Source organism: Sinocyclocheilus anshuiensis, unplaced genomic scaffold (genome assembly GCF_001515605.1).
Source record: "Sinocyclocheilus anshuiensis isolate Anshui unplaced genomic scaffold, SAMN03320099.WGS_v1.1 scaffold128, whole genome shotgun sequence".
Taxonomy (NCBI): domain Eukaryota; kingdom Metazoa; phylum Chordata; class Actinopteri; order Cypriniformes; family Cyprinidae; genus Sinocyclocheilus; species Sinocyclocheilus anshuiensis.
The window spans coordinates 219,495-243,235 of record NW_015555710.1 but is presented as its reverse complement, the minus strand read 5'-3'; the positions used below and the strand labels follow the sequence as shown (position 1 = coordinate 243,235).

Genomic DNA, 23,741 nt, shown 5'->3' with positions numbered 1-23,741 from the left:
TCTCACATTAACACACACACATACAGTATACATGCACACAGGGTGCAAAAGTAACTTAATACTACACCTACGAATAGTGGGAGAGTTGGAAACATTTACCGCTCCACAAATATTTCTTACTCAAGTGCTACTGTATTTTGCATATAGTTTATTTTCATAAACATAATTATAAAGTATTTATTAGATATATAATTGAATTATTATATCTTTGCCTGTATGAGAGTAGGACAACATTGTCTTTCCTTGAAAAATTGTGACAAACAGCACAGATCAGATCATTGAGTCACTCACAGCATCATACACAAGCTGGTGTCTGTCTCATAGTGATACTGCACCTGTCACAAACCGCGAGGACACATCATTATTTTGTTTGTCATATTTTTGTTTTGATGGAAATGCAAGGGGAAAAAAAATTAGTTTTCAAAAAGGGGTCCTCAGCAAACCTCCAATGAGACCTTAAGATGACTTAAAAATGTCAAATAAACCATGGCAACTAACATATAAAATATATATTTTATTTATTATTAATTATTAATATTTATTAATTTTATTTTAATTCACCCCTTTAACAACTGCTTTTTTTCCCCTTGGAAAAAACCTGGATATATGAGGTAGCCTAATTTTGAAAGTGTTATTTCCAGAAGTGGAAAAATCATGTAAATTAATAAAATCTTACGTATAACTCCATGGCCATTATTATAACAACAAAATACATTTTAGCCATGTCAATGTCTAAAATATTTTATTATGTAGAAGGCTTTTAAATCCTTTTCCTTTATCCTTATCCAGGATGTTTGATTATTGCTGTGGACAATGGGAGGCCTTGGAGTCAAAACAATTGAGAACGAGCGCTTCAGGCATTGTAGATAAAACCTTTAATTGTGAACTTTCCACTGAAGACAAAGTAATTAAAAGATGTTCTTTACTGGACTTGAATAGCATTGATTTGAATAGCTCACATCATTTACATCAGTGAGGGTTAGGTTCTTTAAAGCGATCATTCTTATTGATGTCCTGTTTGTCAGTAAATCGTTATTTGGAGTTAGATCTTTTCACTGAATCAGTTGAACTGTTTCACAAAACAAGTCTAAAGAATTTGTTCCTGAGTAGTTCAGATCAGTTTGAGCAGTTCTCATAGCTCAATGAACCAAGAACCATTTCATTTGGACATGTCTGTCTTGTGAGTTACTGACTCATTGAACTTAGAAGCGAGTATTTGAAGTGTTTTGAAGATTTGATTGATGGGGCAAAATGATACTTTAATAGCTGATTTATGAAAATGTTATGAATAAAATACACTGCAAATATATCTGAGACTTGACTGTAAGAAAATTTTATCAGCACACATATGCAAGAGAGTTGTTTTTAATAAAAAAGCATTTTATTAAAATGTCTTATTCAGCCAAGATTTAAATACAAATCATATTTTGTTTTTTTAAATGACTTTATGTTTTATACGAGCTGAATCATGGCTGCAACAAACTGAACAGAGACATACGAAACACTGTTACTAATAAAACAAAATAAAAAACTGCAATCATCTACACATGGATTTATTGGAACATTTTTGTGCATGTATTATCCTACACCATAATGTCAGGGACCACATAGTGACATGAAAGAAGCAAACAAACTGTTTGAAAGGATCGATTCATTTAAATCAAAATGTCTTATGTTGCAGTTCCTTAGACAGTTACTGAGTTTATTTAGCAACACTCATTTTTACTCACAGTTGCTGTTTGGCAAGTGTTAATTTTAACCTTGCTCGCACATATACTTACACACGTGTATACACACACACACACACACACACACACACACACACATACACACACACACGTTTACACAGACTGCTGACCTAGAGCATCTCACCATGTAGATCTGAGAGGATAAGAGTGCGGATTACAGCGGTAACCCCACCAAGGGGACTTACATTGCTATTACCATACTGCTGATAACAGGAGGAAGAGGAGAGAAGACTGGGCTTACATTTTCCCTCTCTTTTTGTGCTTTTTGCATCTTTATGGTTACAAATTCTCTCTTATTTATTCTTTGTTTCTGAACTCACTCTTTTTAAGACCTGTATCTCTTTGATAAACAGTGGACACAAAAAGTGTTTGGACACTGAAGTCACTGCATTATTTACAAAATATTTGCATACAAATTATTCTAGACCTTTTCTGAAAACTAATGTCACTGAGCCATTTTTACAATTACTTTTAACCAATTGGTGTCAGTGACACCAGTTGTGTTTGAACACATTAAACAACCACAATGCATCCAAATATTTTTGTGTGAAATATTTTGTCTTACATCTAAGGAACATATCTGTTATTTTATAGTTTCAAACAGTGACAGTTTGGCGCCCCTTCAGCTGGTGGCGCCCTAGGCGACCGCCTAGCTCGCCTATGCCTAGAAACGGCCCTGGTGACAGATACACTACCATTCAAAAGTTTGGGGTTGGTAAAATTTGTTTTTGAAAAGTCTGTCATGCTCACAAAGGCTGCATTTACTTACAGTAATCCAAATACCATAAAACAGTAATATCGTAAAATATTATTACAATTTAAAATAATTGTTTTCTGTTTTACTATATATTAAAATGTAGTCCATTTTTGTAACCTGAAAGCATTTTATAGGAGTTCAATGACTCGACCCAGAACCATAGTTCCAATTAACATTCACAAAGAATATCACAATCTTGTGTGGATGGAACTACAACTTCCAACCTGTGGTTAAAAGCATAGTTTCTCATTAGTATGAAGTAGACTGTAGTAGTTCATGCTCTTCAGCAAAATAACAATGCTATCATGCATTGCATTCTAAATTCTTCATCCCATTTGAAAATATTTTTAATTCTATACATTTTTATCATATCAACAATGAGCACCATTTTTGAAGAGTTCAAAAATGCATAAATATGTAAAGGAACCCTGTATTATGATGTAAGAGGGAACAAAAATAGTTGAGTAGTCGTCAAATGCCATGTTAATTACAGCAGCATCTCTGAGAAATTACATTGTGGAGAAAGCTTCTAAATGAACGAACCGCATGTTTTTGGGAGTAAAGTGTACTCCACTTACATACTGCATGTTAATGTGATTTAACAAAATGAAGGGTTTTCTGTTGTTTATGTAAATAAACTATGTAACAGTTATGAACTCTTTTGTTGTGCTTTCACTTTGTTTAGTCATCTGGTCTGTTAGTTCTTCTGTGCCCTCGTTTAGTTCATTGTTTCATTAGTGCTCATTAGTCAATTCCCATCACCTGTTTGTCATCTGCTTCCTGCCTTATTTAAGCTCACTCTTTGGTTCTAGTCTTGGTCCGGTATTACATTAGAATTGGTGTGTGTCAACCCCTCGTCTATGTAGATTATCTTCTTCGTGAATACTATTAAACTACTTGTTGAATTAATCTTCGTCTTCGTGTGCCTTCCTTGACCTGAGCGTGACAGAATACCGGACCACCAAAAAGTATAGCGGCTTGTAATCCCTCATTTATTTATTTTTTATTTTTTGAGAGAGAGAGTTTTGTTTTTCGTTCATGGACTTCCCGGAATTCCTCCTCCTCCTGCTGGAGCAGGGGGAAAGATCTCTCGAGGACCATACAAGACTGTTCCTGGACATAGCTCACTACACTAGCTAAGATGGTCCTCGAGAGAGTTTCGCCGCCTTCGTGGAGTGGGTGCTGGTGCGCTGTGGATCGCCGCTCACAGTGGACGTCACGGACAACGACACCAGCCCCACTCCAGACCCAGAGCCCAGCCCACCATCACCCCGCTGCGTGGAGCCAAAGCCTGAGCCCACCGCAGATGGAAAGCCAGAGCCCACCGCGACCGAGCCATCGCCAGAGAGAGCGACAGAGCGGAGCACTAGTTAGTTAGGGTTAGGGTTAGCCAGAGCCTCAATCGACGTCTGACCAGGTGCAAGTGCCGGTAATGTTGCGCGTGATGGTGGATAAAGTAACTGAGCGCGGGTGCGCGGAGGAAAGCCTCTGCACCACCACTGAGGCAGGACTCGGGAGATTTAATTGACTTTTTTTCTGAGTTACCCAGTCTTCTGTCATCTTCCTGTCCTGATACGGCCATGGAGGCCATGAATGAACTGTCTGTCTGTTTTGAACTGTCTATCTGCCCTGAACTATATGCCTGGACTATAATGACCACGGAGGTCGTTCCCCTGTCGCTGGCGCTCACGGTGCTGGAAGTGGCTTTATGGTGTGTGTGGGCAGCACACACTGTCCCTAAGCCCCCTGAGCATCCTGAACTCCCACCCAGCCTCCCTCTCCCACCACCTCTGTACCAGTCCTCACCATCACCACTGCTGTCTCCTGGCAGCCCCTCTGCTCACCCTCAGCTCACTGGAGGATCCCTTGTCTCCGCCTCCAGCCTCTGAGTCCTGGACTTCGCCTCGGCCCTCCAACCCAGCGGCTCCACCATGGCTCCTAGCTCCCTCCTCTCCGCCGTGGCCCGTCAGTCCACCAGCTCCGCCGGGCTCCCTCATCCCTCCGCCTTGGTCAGTCGTCAATCATCCGCTGCCTTGGGACTCCACTCCTCCGGCTGCGCCTTGTCCCTCCATCCTTCCGGCTCTGTCAGGCTCCTCCTTCCCTCCGGCTCCACCTTGGTCCTCTTATCGCTCCGGCTCCACCGCGGCCTGAGCCATCTGCTCCGCTTTGGCCCTCCGGATCCTCCCTGTGGCCCTGGCTCATCGGTTCTCTGTCTCCGCCTCGGGCTCCACCACCACCTGCCCCGCCGCCGTCAGTCGGCCCCCTGGAGCCGTCAGCCCTTCATCCACCATGGCTCCTCCCTCCGTCGGCTCCACCGTTGTGGCTGCGGCCTGGGTCCTGCATGGCTCCTCCTGCTCCAAGTCCCTCTTGACCTCACCCTGGCTCCTCCCTCCATCTCTTCCTCCATGGATTCTCTTGTCTCTTCTGTGGCTCCTCCCACCGTCAAAGCCAGCCCTTCTCCTACTCCTCATCCCCCTCCAAAACCCCCGCCCTCCCTCCACCGTTGGTTCTTCTATGGCATGAGGTTACGCCTTCCGGGAGGGGCGCGAACTGTAACAGTTATGAACTCTTTTGTTGTGTTTTCACTTTGTTTAGTCATCTGGGGGCTGTTTCATAAAACAACTTTACCAAACAAACCAGGCTTATTTCAGCTATTCTGACTAAGTTTGAACAAAATCAACTGACAATAAGTCAAACTAACTGAAATAAACCTGGCTTATTTGATAAACTTGTTTTATGAAGCAGGCCCCAGGTCTGTTTAGTTATTCTGTGCCCTCGTTTAGTTCATTGTTTCATTAGTGCTCATTTGTTATTCCCATCACCTGTTTGTCATCAGCTTCCTGCCTTATTTAAGCTCACTCTTTGGTTTTAGTCTTGGTCCGGTATTACGTTAAAATTGGTGTGTGTCAACCCCTCGTCTATGTGGATTATCTTCCTGGATACTATTAAACTACTTGTTGAATTAATCTTTGTCTTCGTGTGCCTTCCTCGTCACGACCATGACAAACTGACATTAATTGTGATCTAGAATTGCTTGTGATCGAGAAACCTGCATGTGATGTGATTAATAACAGTCCTATATTTGAACCAATGTGGTTCACAATGTGAATAAACACAGTGTGAACATTTACTACAATTTCGGGAAACAGGAATGACTAGTTAATTTCTCAATCAATGTGTTGTACTAAAGTGGTTAAGCAGTGTGTATCATTGTGGGAAACACACCCCTGATTTGGTGCTCAAAAAACTTTTCTTATTTTCAATTTTGAAAACAGGTAATATTTTTGTGGAAGCAGATTTTTTTTTCTATTTTTTAATAAATAGAAAGTCAAGAAGAACCATTTATTTGAAATAGAAATCTTTTGTAAAATTAACAGTTCAGTGCACCCTTGCTGACTTTTGCCTCAAACTCCTAGGTAGGATCAGGGATGTATAATATGGTCATGCAGAATATGTGCTTTATAAGTAATAATAAGCAGCTAATATGTTAATAATAGGCATGCTAATAAGCAACTAGTTAAGAATGAGAATTGGTCCCTATACTAAAGTGTTACTAAAGTGTTAAAACATTTTTTATATGTGACACTGGACCACAAACCAGTCTTAAGTGTCAATTTTTCAAAATTGAGATTTATACATCATCTGAAAGCTGAATAAATACGTTTTCCATTGATGTATGGTTTGTTAGGATAGGACAATATTTGGTCGAGACACAACTATTTGAATATCTGGAATCTGAGGGTGCAAAAAAAATCAAAATATTGAGAAAATCACCTTTAAAGTTATCCAAATGAAGTCCTTAGCAACACATATTACTAATCAAAAATTAAGTTTTGATTATATAGGAAATTTACAAAATATCTTCATGGAACAGAACATGATCTTTACTTAATATCCTAATGATTTTTGGCATAAAAAATAAAAAATCTAGCTCTAAAGATTATGTTCCATGAAGATATTTTGTAATTTTCCTACCGTACAGATTTCTAGATTTTCAAATAGTTGTATCTCGGCCAAATATTGTCCTATCCTAACAAACCATACATCAATGGAAAGCTTATTTATTCAGCTGTTTTGCAAAAAAATTGACCCTTATGACTGGTTTTGTGTTCCAGGGTCACATATAGTGCAAAGACATTCATACATTTAAAGTCTGACTTAAATGGGACTACTATAACACACTGTTTTATCTCTCTATTCTTTCTTAAATTAGATGGAAAATTTTGTAATATGGAAATTTTACTAGGTTTTAAAACTCATAATAAATAGCAGCACAAAACTTGCACCAATCACTGATTCCCTGCGGGGTTGCCATGACGCTGTATTCTGACTGGTCCTGATCAGCAAGGTGACATTGTTTCCTGTCTCTGTGTGGGCTGAGGCATATTTAACAGGACTGTGTGCGTTGAGCAGCCCTAAAAGATTTGCCGTTCCAGTCACACCTGAAAGTATGACCAAACATCAAATGACCCGATTTCATACAGCGTTTTTCCAAGAAGCCAGTTGTCGGAAATAGATGTCCAATTATATATTGCCTTTGCTTTCATGTTAGTCTACAGGAAGAGATGGGCTTAACAGACCACGCTGGAAGCCCACTCTGAAGTCACGCTGCCTTTAAAAGTGTTTGGAGTAATAGAGGATAAATGACCTTTACCCTCAAGGAGTGAGTCAGCCATCTTTCCACCGATGCAGAGAATAGAATACTTCCTTTGATCGGCCGCCAATCAAAGCACCCTCTTCCGTTGGAAAACACGCACGTTGCCCTCTATCTGTACCCCTATTGTGTCTGAGTGGGCTGTATCACGGAGATGACAATCTAGAGACATGGAGGGCACGGCAGACAGGCGGTCATCGGCAAGAAAGGAGCGATGGAAAGATTTGGAAGGTGGATGAAAGAGCTGGTTTGTCATTTAATGGCTTCTGTGAGAAAAATGAAGGGAGGGTGCCATGCCTGTCTGTGAGCGTGTGTGTGAACGATTAGTCACTGTAGAATGCTCTGCTGCTTTCCGAGTCTTGCCTCAGTAGCTCCTCACACAGACAGTTACAGAAATAGAAACAGGAAGTGCTTTCATTTCACTCAGCGGCCCTTTAAAATCACAGTCAGATTTGCCGCACAGAGGGAGGTGGGGGAGAGAGCGAAGAGAAAAGAGGGCAGGAAAAGTGATGAGAGGAGATGTGAGGGGATATTTGGATCAGTGCATCTCTATAATAAGCCAGAGCTGTCTGGTGGGATATAGTCTAAGAAAGAGGAACTATCTTTCGTTCTGAACTGCTAACGAGGGCTCACGCTGCCTTATGATTGCACAGCTTTGTTAGTGCACATTTTCAGGTATAATTTATGCACCGACAAGTACATCATGTGCTACATCTATTAGGGCAGGGTCAGTGGTGGATTTGCAATGTAGGTAGCACTGCGGGGATGTTCCTGCTACCCAGACAAGCAAAACCTTTCTTCAACGTTGATAATAATACAAAATGTTTCTTGAGCTCCACATCGGCATATTAGAATGATTTCTGAAGAATCATGTGACATTACATACATACATACATGCACATTAAATAGAAAACAGATATTTTTAATTCTAATAGCATTTCACAATATTATTGTTTTTGCTGTATTATATCAAATAAATGCCGCTGTGGTTAGCATAAGAAATTTACCAAATTTAAGTAACACAGTTAATCACGTAACAGATTGTTACTGCAGGATTTTTACATTCTTTTGCAATAAAAATTACAGTTTAGATTATTTACAGTTTGTGAATCAGTGAATCAGTTCAAACTGTTTGTGTCAGTTTATTAATTTCAAAGCTCTGATTTAGTTATTCAGATTTTCATGTAGGCATATTAAAATATTTTAGTAAAAAATATATTTATGTAATTTTTGTGTTTATTAGTCTCTTTTGTTATCCTGGTGCCTATAAATGAAAAAATAAATAAATAAATATATTTATTTTTGTTAATTCAGTGAAAAACATTCCTTGATTATTTTTCACCATGTTTTAAATGGGTTTTATTACTTAGAGTTCTGAGTTTTAGTTTTTTTGCAAGGATGTGCATCTAATCAGAGCTAATAAGCTAACATAAATATAGAAATTTATACTGAATCAAAGGCTGAAAACATATCAAGATACTGTATATAAAACTATGTATTTCAGTTTTTCAAAAAACATTTCCATTGGTCCTAGAATGGAGCCTTGTGGAATCTTGTTCCTGCATTCTTTTCATATCCACTTTTTATTAAAGTACATCTCCATGGCCAATTCACAGACAAACATGAAAATGGAAATAAAGTAGCTGTCCTCTAGTGTTCTTCATCAAACCTCTTTACAGTTCTGTCCTTTTTTCAGCAGTCACTGCGGCAACAAGAGCATCTCCAGATAAACACTGCAAGACAGAAAGACAGGGACTAAGAAACAAAAAGTAACGAAAAAAGAGAGGGAAGCTATCTCTTTAGTTCTACTTTTCGGCTCTCTCTGTGTGTGCTAGTACGTGTCTATCCACACGTACATGCATTGTAGACAGAACTCTTACAGCATAGTTTAGTCTAGCCCAGGCTTTAAGGGATGTTTACTCTCTACCATGTGATATCCTGAGCTTTCGACACTGATTCTTTCTCACTTTATATCAATAAACAAAGTTACATATATGCATTTGACTGCTATATGCCTGATTCAGGCCCTCAGGTGTGTGCTTGTGTGTTTGAGAGAGAGACAGACAGGAACAGAGCATGCCAGTGGGGAGTTATGACGTTTAAACATCATCTATCTTTGCCTCTCTGAAGTCCTTGCACTCAGGGATCGAGCCTGTCAAAACATACACTCCCAACTGCTGCACAGGCCACAAAGACACACATTTACACACACAAACACTCTCCAGAAACCTGACTCATTCAGTCATCCCTGAAACAGCAGAGATGCCTAGAGAGAAACAGAGATAGAAGATGTCTCTGTTTTAGCAGCATTCTTTGGGCAAATGTCTGTGCTTAAACAGCAGCTGTACAAAAATTAAATTTGTAATATTTAAAAACATGCATGTGAAATGTAAATAAATGTATTTTAGTGTTTTTAATGGATATATAATTTTTATATATATGTATTGATAGATACATCACATTTTAATGTATATTAAAATAATATATGATATATAATATTAAATATATTATACTATATTAATAATTATTCATATTACATATACATAACATTTTTATTATAGAATAAGTACTTATATAATATTTAATAGAATTATCATAACAAATAATCGTTATATTTATGATAATAAAAATTGTAATATTTATCTATCTATCTATCTATCTATCTATATATCTATCTATCTATCTATCTATCTATCTTTAAAAATATGAAAATTGTAAAATTAATTGTAAAATGTGATTTTAATTGATAAATACTTGACAGCTACATGGCATTTTTTATTTTATGTATAATATATAATTAAATATATAAAATTAACACACACACACACAAACACACATATGTATAGTTTTATGTAATTTATTTTTGAAATAAAAGAGTGTAGAATAGAATAACAGTTTTGGCTGTGTATTACAAAATCTCACGTTCATTTGTATTGTAAGTATTAAATATCTCTCTCTCTTTCTTCCAGATCCTCCTTCTTCAGTCTTGCTTCCTGATACTCTTCCTCCAGTACGCAGCTCCATGACTCCTCCACGCCCATATACGGGCACGCTCCGCCCCTCTCTCACTACTACCACGACAACCACCATGGCTCCGCCTCGCCGCCATAACAACATCCTCCCAGAAGCCCTGACACGGTCACCTCCCTCCCTGCAGACTCCAGTCGCTGTTGACTATTGTGCCCCACGTCTCACTGCTGAAATCTCCTGGCCACGGACACACCAGGGACAGGTTGCTAAGCAACCGTGCCCACCTGGCACCATAGGTTAGTAAGAGAGTGATTAATCTATTATTAGGGGCAGTGTGTGCATAGAGGTTTATTTTGTTTACTGTGTATTGAATACATCAGCGCTTAGGCTTTGCTATGTGTGTGTGTGTGTATTGTGCTCTTGGAAAGATCTGATACACTTCAACACCGCAGCAAGGCTCCTGATAAAATGAATGAAAGAATTAATTTGTAATTCTAGCCTGTAATTAATTTATCATCCCAGTGTTTAGAGCTAAACTCATCATTAGTAAATCTTTATAATTATGTTCAACAATAGGAATTACCACAGTACAAATAATTATGGTCACACTTTATTTTAAGGTCCAATTCTCACCATTAATAAACCATTAACTGCAACTTTTGCCTCAATAAACTACTAATTTGCTGCTTATTAATAGTTAGTAGGGTAGCTGTTAGGTTTAGGTATTGGGTAGGATTAGGGATGCAGAATATGTTCATGCAGAATATGTGCTTTATAAATACTAATAAAACAGCCAATATGTTAATAATAGGCATGCAAATAAGCAGTTAGTTAATAGTGAGAATTGGTCCCTATACTAAGGTGTTACCATAATTACATAGTCGACCTTTACAATTACAAGTTTTAATAACCTTAAATAAAGTGGCCCTTAAAAGTATATGGACACTTAAGGTACAATTAAATATGTCAGAATATCTTGTGTGACAAAATACCAAATCAAAGTGTCATTTATTATTAGAAAGATAAATATTCCAAAATATTTGCAAAACATTTCACAATGAAGGGGCAGTTCACCCAAAAATGAAAATTATGTAATCATTTACCCACCCTAATGTCATTCCAAACCTGTATGACTTTCTTTTTTTCTCTGGAATATTTAAAAAAAAGAAATTTTGCAAAATATTTTTATGCTTTGTATGTCCATAAAAAGCATACATTTTTTAATGAAGTTTTATGAAAAAGTTTTATGAAGCCAAAAGGTGACCAAAAATCATAAATCATAAAAGGACCATAATAGTGGCCATTTTTTAATACACCTGAGCATGAATGAGATTTACAGTAAATGCTGCATTGTAGGATAAGATTAAAACTTAATGTACATAGACTTTTGGTATGTTCCTCACACAAAGTTCCTCACACAAATACAGTGTACACATCAAATGGACCACATTTATGGTGACACTGATCACTGTTAGTATATAATGACAGAATAACCTTTTTTGGGTCTGAAGTTTGTCTTAAGTATGTCAAATACTTGTTCAAGCCACTGTATATGGTCATAAACTTGTAAAAGTTATGAGCGGTGTATATTTACCTCTGTGTATGTTGAATTAATCTTTAAAAAAACCTCTTTCCTGTTACTGAGGTTAGCTTGTTCAGGTGTTCTGTCAGTGCCACCTCATTATGTGGGCAGCTGCCAGCTGTGGATTGACACATTATGTTTCGCTTGTAAATCTCTTGCCCTGCTTATGTGTGTGATTGGTTTGACAGCAATTGCAAGGCCATGTTTCTCTCAGTATGGATGCGCATATGCCTGAGCGAATGTGTGTGTGTGTGTGTGTGCTTTGTGCTGTGTTCATGTTTTCCTATATTATTATTTTTCAGGTGTAGCCACGTTTAATTGTTTGCTTGGCTACTGGGATCCAAAGGGACCAGATCTGAGCAACTGCACCTCACCGTGGACCAATCACATCACTCAAAGAGTGAGTAAAAACACGGCACCATGGGAAATATGCTAATGGCGTATCAGCCCATTTAAAAAATTGAGTAGAGAGCGATATGCCTATGGCAAATATTCTTAAAGCATAATTTGGCCTGAATTTTTTTTTAACAGAAGGCACAAAAGCTTATCACAAAGAGCAGCCTGTAGCGAAACAGCTTAGAGGAAATTTAGTGTACAACAAAATGAGCCAGAAATTCAACTGTCAAGATCAGCCGCAATTTATTTCACTTTGTGGCAAAATTACGAAGAGACAGCAGAGCAGCCAAAAGTGCCGTGCAACAGCGCACGTGTGTGTAAAGTGTGATGATGACTGAAGCTTAACGGTAATGTGAAATGGTTTCCTTTGTACTACAGAGAGCAAATCAGAAAATAGGGAGAATCACAAATCTATGACGTCATTTGTTCATCCACTTATTTGGCCATCAAGGGACAGAGAGAATAAAATCAATATGCCCACGTACATCTCTCGCTCTCTTTTCCTGTAGATGAGATCGGGAGAAACCGCTGCTATAGTAGCACGGGAGTTGGCTGAACAGACGAAGGGAGAGTTGAGACCCGGAGATGTTCCTTCCACAGTCAAAGCCATGGCACAACTGGTGGAACTGCTGGACGTACAGCTGCGAAATCTCACCCCGGGGGGAAAAGACACAGCAGCACGTAGCTTAAACAAGGTATTCAAGCTGTTAATAAACCACACACACTTTCTAGGTAGTAATTACACAATTATTACACGTTTATTACATGTTAATTACATTGCTGTTCTTTAGGTTTAAGAAAGTTCATTGTGTATTTTTGTGCGAAAAGAAGTGGGAGAGAGAGAAGTGCTCTAATTCTGTGCAGAGTACAGTGTTTTATGCAATAAACCTGTGGCAGTCCACAGATCAAAGGCTTTAAGGCCCAAATGGGAAAACTTCCTGTTAAAAACAGCTACTGCTCGATAGACAGAAATCCTTACACTCACACACACTCTTATAAATAAGGACACACAAATTAAAACAGCTCATAAAGCCCCGGTGAGTTTTTCCAATTAACAAAAGAAGCCGCAACATAAAAGAATAACAAAAAAAAATAACTTCAAAGTGGTGTAACACACATGCAGACTGCACAGCATTACACATACAGACAGATGAATTCGTTAGAAACATAATGAACGTCCTGTCAGATGTCTAATGCACAGAAATATATATTTTATGCATATCAAAAGTGGTTGTTCATGACAGAAAAACAAGTCACAGGTCTGTTTATGGACAGCAGGGGAAAAAACAATGTTAAATGAAAATAATAAAATGCAACTAACTAGGGGTGTAACAATATGCTAAACACATTTAAAAAGAAGACATATGCTAAACAGTTAACAAAAGTTAATAAAAATGTAGAATTTGATATTACATAAGAGCTGGTTCCCAGTGCACATGGCAATTGTGACACCAAAATAGCAATATTCATATTCTGCTTATGTCAGAGATTAATACATTTAAAAAGTTTGACATATTGTACATTTTAAAAATGATCACTTATTGTTCATATGCATATTGCATATTTATCCAATAAAATAATTTAGACTTGTTTTTATTTAATAGTAAAATCAGACATATAATAAATCGAATAAATTGCAATTCCCCTGTTGCATTATCATACATTATATTCAGCATTATTTAGTAGTTTAATAGTGTACACCTTGTATTAACAACAATATTTTGGCACAAATTCATCTTACTAGGTTGAAGCTGAATTAAATTCAATTCAATTCAATTCAAGTTTATTTGTACAGCGCTTTTCACTATACAAATCATTGCAAAGCAACTTTACAGCAAATTAAGTTTCTACAATATTTAGTGGTAGCTTATCAGTGGGGACTGTCAGTTAATGTACATATGGCAGAAATGTACGGAAAAATCAATTAAAGACGTAATCAGACGATGAACACTATTAACAGCAATTATTATATGATGCATTATGATGAATTAAACAGATGACAGCATGTTAAAGATACTTTACATCCATTCATCCTAAAAGCAGAAACAAACTACTATATGCTGAGACCAAATTACTTCAAATAGATTACTTAAAAAAACTATTACTTCAAATAGTTTTGAAATTCAAGACATTTCCAAATCAAAATTGTGAATTTTCCTATTGAACTTGTGTCATGTTAAATATTTTGCATGTGGTTGGACCTTTGCAGTTTATGATCTTATTTAAATACATTTATGCTTACATTTGTACAATAAATTATTTGGTCCTGGCAAAATATGGGTTCTGAAGCAAAACCAATTGAGAACATCAGAAGGCCCAAAACAGAGTTCCTGGTTGTCTTTCTCTGCACATTAAGCTGGAATAGGAGAAAGCATTTTATTGTCAAAAAAATCACACACGTGTCTAAACTTAGACCAGTGAATCTCATTCATTCTCTCAGGGCCAGTTGAGCACTGTAGTGTCTGAATATCACTTTACAAACTTTAAACAGCCAGCCTGTCAGTTTCCTATTACCAGCATCTAGCTAAAGTTATCAATTACACAAACATCAGCTCATCTGCAATAAGACACAGTCAGGCACCTCTGGTCCATTCAGACTTTGTATATCTCAGTGTTGTTTGTTTATATATTTACAGTATTATTGCCCTGGCAGACATGTAGGAATGTCTTGTGGGTACAGTGTCTGACTGAGTCAACATGGTGACTGTAACTCAGTAATATTAAGTAATTTTGTTCCTAATTTTGCTCTGATACATAATATTATTATGATCTCTTATTATACTGAATGATTGTAGATTATTTCAGCTAATTCGGCTTTTTTTCCTATTTGGCTCCGAATGATTAAATATGCGCTTTGATTTTTCATGTGTTGAGTTGTGTTTGTGTACTGTATGTGAGTTATTGTCATTGTAATTTTAATATTGTGTCTTTCAGCTCCAGAAGAGAGAGCGGTCGTGCCGTTTCTTCATACAGGTACTTCACTCTGTCCTTATTTATCATGTTGTGTGTGTGTAGGCACACAAATATTGTGATTGGTTTTTTTTATGCACGTTCCATATCACTTCAACATCTACATAGATGGGTAAGGTTTTCAACATAAATACTGCTTTATACTTGTGTGGAGCTGTATCTGTCACACCATATGAATCATATTGGTTGTTTGTGTGTGTCTGTGCGTCTGCGCTTGTGCCTGTGGGCTGCATTTTTTGCATTTATAAAAGCAGCAATTTTTTCTCCTGAGAAAGCAGAAGTGATGTCAGCACTGGTCAGCAGTGTCACATCAGGCGACTGATACACACACACGCAGACAGTGAAAAAAAGCACAGAATAATGTAGATAAGCTCAAGAAAAGCTCAGCAGACTGAACGAAAGGAAAAGCATGAGAAGAACTGATTTAGAGGAAGAAAATGACTGATGCATATCTCAAACTTAGCCAGCTCAAAAATGCATGACAGATTTATACTGATTTTTTTACTCCATTAAATAATTGAGGTCTAAATGTTGCTTGAGTATTCGTTTTTTTGTTTGTTTGTTTAAAGGTGCACTTGGTAATTTTTCCTCATTAAAAATGTTTTACCCCTAAAGAAATGAGTAGTAATTTTGAAAAATATGTTTAAAATCACTCATTTGAGACAAAGACCCCAGTCACATTAGCAGCCTAATAAGACCTGATTTATTTTATATTGAGCAGGTCATCTGGGGGTGGCAAATTAAGATCACATGACTAGTTGAATATTACTCAGTTTGTCTTGTAATCAACCTATTATTGTACACTTATGCTCACAGAGTAAACGAATCATGGCTGTGAATAATGCATTTCTGCAGTCGGAAGTCATGCACTTTTTATATAAATTTTTTTATTTTATTTTATTATTTATCAGTTTTTATCATGATTCGTTTTTATCATTGCTTTTTACACACCAAAAATCATGACCATTTAATTATTAAATAATAATTTTCATTTTATTATTATTATTAGTTAGGTGCACATGGTAATTTTCCCTCATTAAAAACATTTTTACCCCTAAACAAGTGAATCATCATTTTGGAAAACGTGTTTTAAATCTTAACATGAGACGAAGACTCCTGTCATATTAGTAGCCTAATTTTGAGCAGGTCATCTCACAGAATATTTTCACATTACAATTCTGTATTCACAGAATAATTCTGTAATTCTCAGATTTATAATCCCTCCCCCTCCCCCAAACCCTTGCCAGTTCAAATCGACATGTTTCTGTTTACAATGGCATCGATAACCAAAATCTATTCCTTTTTCATGGTCCTGCATCCACACCACTAGGTAGCATTAGTCTGAGATGACTGCCATATTGTCCAGAGCAACTTGATCCAAAAAATGACAGAGTTCTATTTTCAAATACTCTGCTGAGTGAAACGAGTCTATCAAAACATCAATTGATCCTGCTGATTTAGACAGAGAGAATGACAGGATTCCATGACAACTGTCTGAAGCCTCCCAGTGCTGACATCAAGCAAATATGGATTCCTAGTGGTCATCTAATATGTAATGCAGTGTGTGTATGTGTGTGTCTCTTCACGCTGGATTAGCTCCTCAGCTTCAAAGCACTTCAGTTCTGCTCCATTTACCAAGTCTGTGGAGAGTATTGCCACTGTGCGTGTGAGGAAACAGAATATAAGAAGAGTTTTTAAAAAATCTCTTATCTGTCTCCGCAGTGTGAGCCCCCAAGTCCACACACACACACATACTTTCCCCTGACCTCTTGACACACTCTGTCAGAAGATTTCATAAGCAGTTTTGTGAGGAAGTAAATATAACTCTTCCTTTTTACCTTTTATCCCAGTCGTCTCTCATCTCTGTCTCTCCTTTTTCTCTCTCTCGTAAAAGGGTCATTACTTTAGTGGTGTCAAAATGAATATACTCATCCCGCCTTTAACACACTCTTTCTCTTTCTCTGTCTCACACACACACACACACACACACCGCTGTACTGTAACTGGGGCAGAATGATTCAACCCAATGGCCAGATTAGCCTGCAGCAACCTAAAGACAAACGACAAAACATCTCTCTGTCCATCCCTACAGATGAGTGCACTACAGTGAGAGAAGTTAATTACATTACATATCTCTTCGCCACAGATATTATACACTTTATATGTGTTGTAACTGTAATAATAATGCAAGGTTATGAACTTCCATAGAGACATGATCTATTTAAAATGAATGGAATTTGACCTGGAATTATTGTTAACAGCATTTTTGTGAAAGTGACAAATATATCTGCCCTGCTTTGTGAATATCATTGTAGTCCATATGTTAATGTTGCAGCAAGCTGCACTTTTTCAAATGAAAAGCAAAATTGTAATGTGGCGTGATACACTCAGCAAGCTTTTTAATAAACTACCACCTTAAGTCTTACCCCTTCATTTGTATATCAAGGTTGAGGTTTTAATATCCCTGTGATGATATTCTCTGCCAAATTTAAAACGCTTAATATCTTAATATCACACTTTTTTTTAAAAATACCCTTATATTAGTTTCCGCCGCACAGCCGGGACATTTAATTTTCCTATATAGTGCTCTTATAGACCCATAAATTACCCCTTGCCTTGTGTGAAACCTGTGCATGTGTGTGTGTGTGTGTGTGTGTGTGTGCATGATGACAGCTTCTTTCATTTTCACAATGTCTCATGCTCCCTGTGGATCTTTCTTCAGTTTGACAGGTTTATACTCCAGCACAGAAACCGTGTAGTGTGTGAGTGCGGGTGAAAGTGGAAGAGAAATGGTTTATGGGAGAGGTGGGCACTTTGGGAAATATGTCCTTATTGTGAAGTTCAGATGTAAGAATGTATGTGCGTGCGGGTTCAGAAGTCGTCCCTCAACTCCAGAATGCTGACATCTCTCTTTTTCTCTGTTCTGCAGGCCATGGTAGAAACGGTGAATAACCTTCTGCAGGTGCGATCCCAAGCGGCGTGGAGGGAGCTGTCTGTGGCCGAGCAGCTGCGATGCGCAACCATGCTGCTAGATACGGTGGAGACCGGCGCCTTCATGCTCGCAGACAACCTCCTCAAAACCGACACCATACAGGAGAGCACCGACAACATACGTGAGTTTATCAAACAAGTCCTTGCACATGCTAAGCGAATGTTTACACGCAAATGCACATATTTCATTGAACTAATCAGATTTCACCCCCGTGTCTCCTGCTGCTTGTTCTGATTTCTCCTGTCATGAGGAGACAAAAACAAGTTAAACAACAGATGGATAAAACCATTTTATTGTATAAAAAAATCTGATGTTTTTATGCACATGAAGGAAATTCCTAAGCTGATTCGTAATGTAATAAGAACCATAGAAATGTATGATTTCACAGACCCGTTTGATAATGTGGTGGGTTTATGTAAAATAATAATAATGTCACAGTTTCTTCACATACTGCGCATAAATCTTCAAAACATCCATGTAGGGTTTTTATTTCCTGCTTTCATTTTTAACACTTCCAAGACACTTTTCAAGAGGTGTAAAAATACATTAATGCATTGCAATGTATCGCTGTGTGCATGGAAATTCAATGCATAATTTACAGAATTGAATAATTATTATTGTACGTTATATAATTATTTTTTTTATTGTAATAATACCAAATGTAACCAAAATGTAAAATACAATTCTTGAGAATGTGGATGCAAAACTTATTCCACTATAGCATAAATTTTTACCTCGAGTTACATTTGTGTTTTTAGTATCTTGTTTTGCAAACAGTAATGAATCAAAACTAATTGAGCCAGATCATGACCAAATTTTAATTGTGTGATCATTTGCATCATTTAGTAAAGAATCACATTGCAGAAATACTAATATATAAAAAAATATTTAAACAAGAATACATTTATTTAGAAACAACACTGCATAAAACTTTGATTTTTAGAGAATCTGTTTGTCTGGGGTCAGTAAGTTGTTTTGGGGAAAAAAACTTTTATTTAGCAAGGGCGAATTAAATTGATCAAACAGTAAAGATTTTTACATTGTTCTCTTTCAAATAAATGCATCATGGTTTTCACCAAAATATGAAGCAGAACAACTGTTGGATAATAATAAGAAATGTTTCTTCAGAGCCATATCAGTATATTTTTATATTTTTTTATATTTTGCAATATTACATATTTTACTGTATTTCTGATTAAATAATTGTGGTCTCGGCATGCAAAAGAGACTCAAAAACATAAAAAAATCTTAATGAACCCATTATATTGAAAAGTAATATATGTTCTTGGTTATTTAAAAAATGTATTGTACTTTAGCACGAGTGTACTGTGTATATATTTTTTATTTGTTTATTAATATATATTTATATATATACTGTGTGTATATATATATATATATATATATATATATAGTTTTTTTTTTTTTTCAAAAGATGCACATAAACACTGTCTGCAAGGAGTTCACATGTAAGACCTGATGCATAAAAAACACATTATCACATTAGATGTACACAGCAGGGACACACGCTTCAAGTGCACTCGAGCCAGATGTAACGAAGCATGTCTGTGAAAAACACAAGAGCAGTACACACAGGGGGTCTCATTCTGTCTGACTCATGCAGAGGAATCCATGCCTCGTCTTAAGAAACAGTACAGAAGTGGTCAAAATGTGTACTGATCGACACAGGACTGCCACAGATACACAGAAAGTATGCACTCAACATGGCATCATTTCTCCAGCTTGATGGTATTTATAATTATGGATCAATACGAGCATTCAAACATGACATTTGAAACCATTGCTGTGTTAATTGTGGAACACATACCATTAGCATACCGTTAACTGCTCTCATGCTGTCAGTCAGTGCAGGCAGGAGGCAGTTTCCTTCAAGCAGCTTGTGAATGAATGGGCCCTGTGAAACTGTGAGATAGTGCAGATAAAAAATTAATCTAATCTATAGTAAATATTTAAACCAATGCTAAAAATAAGGTTGAAAATTCAGGGCAGTGTCAAAACCCGGAGCCTCTCTCTTACTCTCTAGAAATCTAGCAGTAAAAATATTTGTTTTTAAAAAATGTGATTTTGCAGTATATATACAGTATATATCCTTTTTAAAATTCACAAGATAAATATAAACTAAATAGAATTACAGAAAGTATGACTTTCACTTTCATATTTTCTGGATGATCAGATTTTGCAATTAATCTCCCAAGGTTTACTTCTGACTATCAACGTGTTCTGCCAAAAATGAACAACCTAATTGGACAGGAATGATGCGTCTAAATAGCGTGTAATACAACCAACCACAGTTCAGTTTATGTACATGACATTTAGAAGCAGGTAAATCTGAGATCAACAACACCACAATAATAAACCAGCATGTAGTAAACATAATTTTGCAGCCATCTCTGTAAAAACATTGTAAAGACAACACAAATTAACGTACAGTCTGGTTCAAAAGCCTTAAATAGCCCCCCCAAATAAATATACTGTCATCATTACTTACCCTCACATTGTTCAAAAACCATCTTTCTTCTATGCAACATAAAAAAGATATTTTGAGACATTTTTGGGTGAACTGTCCCTTTAAACAAATCTCTTCAATGTATTTCCAAGAATCTTTAGCATTATTTATTTATTTTTTTTGCAGTGACTAAATGTTCTCTGGTGAAGGCCATCTGACACAAGATCTCAGTGAATCCAGTTCAGTCTGCTGAATCATACATGCTCCAGAGGTGTCAGAGTGATAGTCACAATTTACTGCTAAATGTAGCCGTGATGGCACTTTTACGGTTCTGCATCTGTTAGGAATTTGAGAGGAAAAAAAAAATCTTTTAGCTTAAACTTTAATGGTATTGAATATGCTGCAACTTCTGATTAAGTGTAGTACTGTACATGTGATGGCACCACAAATGATTCCATCTGATACTGAAACTATATTAAAACAATAATCAGTTTCCAAAAATACAAATGAAACTTTACATTTATGCATTAGGCAGATGATTTTTATATTGCAATAAAGGACCACAAGCAATTCGTCACAGCAGTTTTTGTAGAATTCAATGTCAGGTGTATTAGAAAGCAAGATTAGAAAACAAGCTAGAACAGAGATGAGGTTCAGAAAAGAAGAAGTGGACTTTTTCTTCTAAGTGCCTAAAGTTTAAAGTTGTGGAGTGCTTGAGGAAGATGTGTGTCTTCAGCTGCTTTTTGAAAGTTGTGATGGTCTCAGTAGATCGGATTGAGGTTGGCAGCTCATTCCACCAGAGAGGAGCAGAATGTGAAGGTTTTGGAAAGTGACTTTGTCCCTTTTTTTGAATGAACATTAAGGCATCCCTCATTCTATGACTATAACATGTGAGTGCATTGAAGTAGGAGTGTGCGAGTCCAGTGGCAGTCCTGAAAGTCAATGTCAAAGTTTCAAATCTGATTCTGGCAGCAACTATGAGTCAGTGGAGTGAGATCAGGAGAGGTGTGATGTGGGTCCTCTTTGGTTGATTGAAGACCAGCAGTGCTGCCGTGTTCTGGATCATCTGCAGAGGCTTAGTTGCGCTGTATAAAAGGGCTGGCCAGTTGAGCACTGCCGTAGTCCAGTCTTGAAATGACAAGAGCTTGGACAATGAGCTGCACCACATATACTGACATGATATAATAAGTGCAAACCAACGCAACTGGTCCGTTGTTGAAATGTGGATAGTAAAGCACTGTTAGTATGTAACAAATTAGTCCACTGAAGGCGAGCGTAGTGAAGAACCCAAGTGCAGTTTATTTACAAGTGATTCAAACAATAATCCGAGACTTGACTTGACAGGAACAGACTTGACTTGACTAGGCATGAACAGACTTGACGAGACATGAACAGACTTGACGAGACATGAACAGACTTGACGAGACATGAACAGACTTGACGAGACATGAACAGACTTGACGAGACATGAACAGACTTGACGAGACATGAACAGACTTGACGAGACATGAACAGACTTGACGAGACATGAACAGACTTGACGAGACATGAACAGACTTGACGAGACATGAACAGACTTGACGAGACATGAACAGACTTGACGAGACATGAACAGACTTGACGAGACACATGAACAGACTTGACTTGACGAGGCATGAACAGACTTGACTTGACGAGGCATGAACAGACTTGACGACAGCGGGTTACAACATCAATACACGACAAGGGCACAATGGGAACATGATGGCTACTTATAGCTGACAAGAGGGTCACATGACAAGAACAAACCAATGGGAAACAAGACACATGACTAAGACAACCAATCAGAACATGACACAATGAACAGGGGAATCAATGGCATGAATACATGAGGGCAAGGGAAGCATGACACAAACAGGGAGCATGACTAAACTACAAAATAAAAGACATGGAAACATGAACAAGAAACAAAACCCAAACCCCACATTACATAGTATTTAAACACTAACTAGGTTCCTTTCTGTCATGGTTGGCATTAGTGTTGTAGACCACACAATCTAAAAAGAAAGTTGTGAACATTATTTTGGTGAGTTCTGTTGACATATAATGTTGATCGTTACATTAGCTTAACATTGTGTGAAATTTGGATCACGTGTCACTTAAGGTGTGGTTATGAGTACATCACATAAGAAAGATTGATGGGATCTCTAACTTGTAGAACCTCTTTCTGTATCATCAACACAAGGAAGACACAAGTATAATAAAATAGATTTTATTAACAAAAGATAGACACAACTACTAAATGAATACCATGAATGAAAAAGGAATAAAGTGCATAAAATACATAAAATGCAATTGATTAAGTTGGGTGTTGCTATGTCAGAGCTACGTTATCTGGAAAGATAAACTGCTGCTACTCTGAAACAAATAAAGTGAAGAATTTTATTATGCATCAAACAAATACGTGAAAGATTATTTGTTATCAACTGCAATCAGCTATATAATATCTAATGTAAATTTAAAAAATCATATACGGATAATATACAACAATGCCATTGTCTCTGGATGAGGTTTGGATAAGTGATATTTGCATTCTCTGTGGTTGAGTGAGCAGTCCGGTGGCGGTGACTTCATCCACTGGTTGTGCAGCGCCGAGGTCTCTGGAAGAGGTTTGGATAAGTGATATCAGGAATCCGTTTCAACAGCCTTGAACACGAAGCGCTGTAGGATGCTGATCTCCTGGAACACCAAAGGGTCCTAAAATCTGGAACATGCAGATGTGGCCCTGGAGTAGGTGCAGAAGGTCCTTGCCTGGAACACACAAGCAAAAGTACATTGAAGTGAAGGTTGCTCGCGGGAGCTTAACCCTGTTGCAAATGTCTGTGTGTCTTCGGCCTCTCTGGGCTAGAGACTCAGAACTTGGTCGATCCGCTTTGTCTCTCTAGGATGAAGACTCAGGACGTGCTGCATCTATTGTTGTCTCGCTGGACGAAGACTCTGAAGTCTGAACGTAGAGTATCTCTTTCCTCACAGGCTGGAGTCTCAGAACGTGGTTGTATCTGTTGCTTCCTCAAAAGCTGGAGACTCAGGACTGAGTACCCGTTATTGCCTCCTCCCTCACGGGCCCGAAGCTTTGGTGATCTGCTATTGTCTCTCAGGATGAAAGACTCTGTAGCGTCTGGACCAATCAAACACACAATATATATTTTGTTAGCTATATTTAACAAAT

General features: G+C 37.5%; 1 protein-coding gene across 1 annotated transcript in view; it reads left to right on the top strand.

Annotated features, from left to right (window-relative positions):
* Window positions 1–23,741, top strand: part of adgrl3.1 (adhesion G protein-coupled receptor L3.1) — a 119,354-nt gene that overhangs the window by 55,772 nt on the left and 39,841 nt on the right. Inside the window, 5 exon segments of the mRNA XM_016464929.1 lie at window positions 10,129–10,425; window positions 12,014–12,111; window positions 12,617–12,802; window positions 15,042–15,080; window positions 18,007–18,190. Coding sequence (XP_016320415.1) covers window positions 10,129–10,425; window positions 12,014–12,111; window positions 12,617–12,802; window positions 15,042–15,080; window positions 18,007–18,190 — 804 coding nt within the window.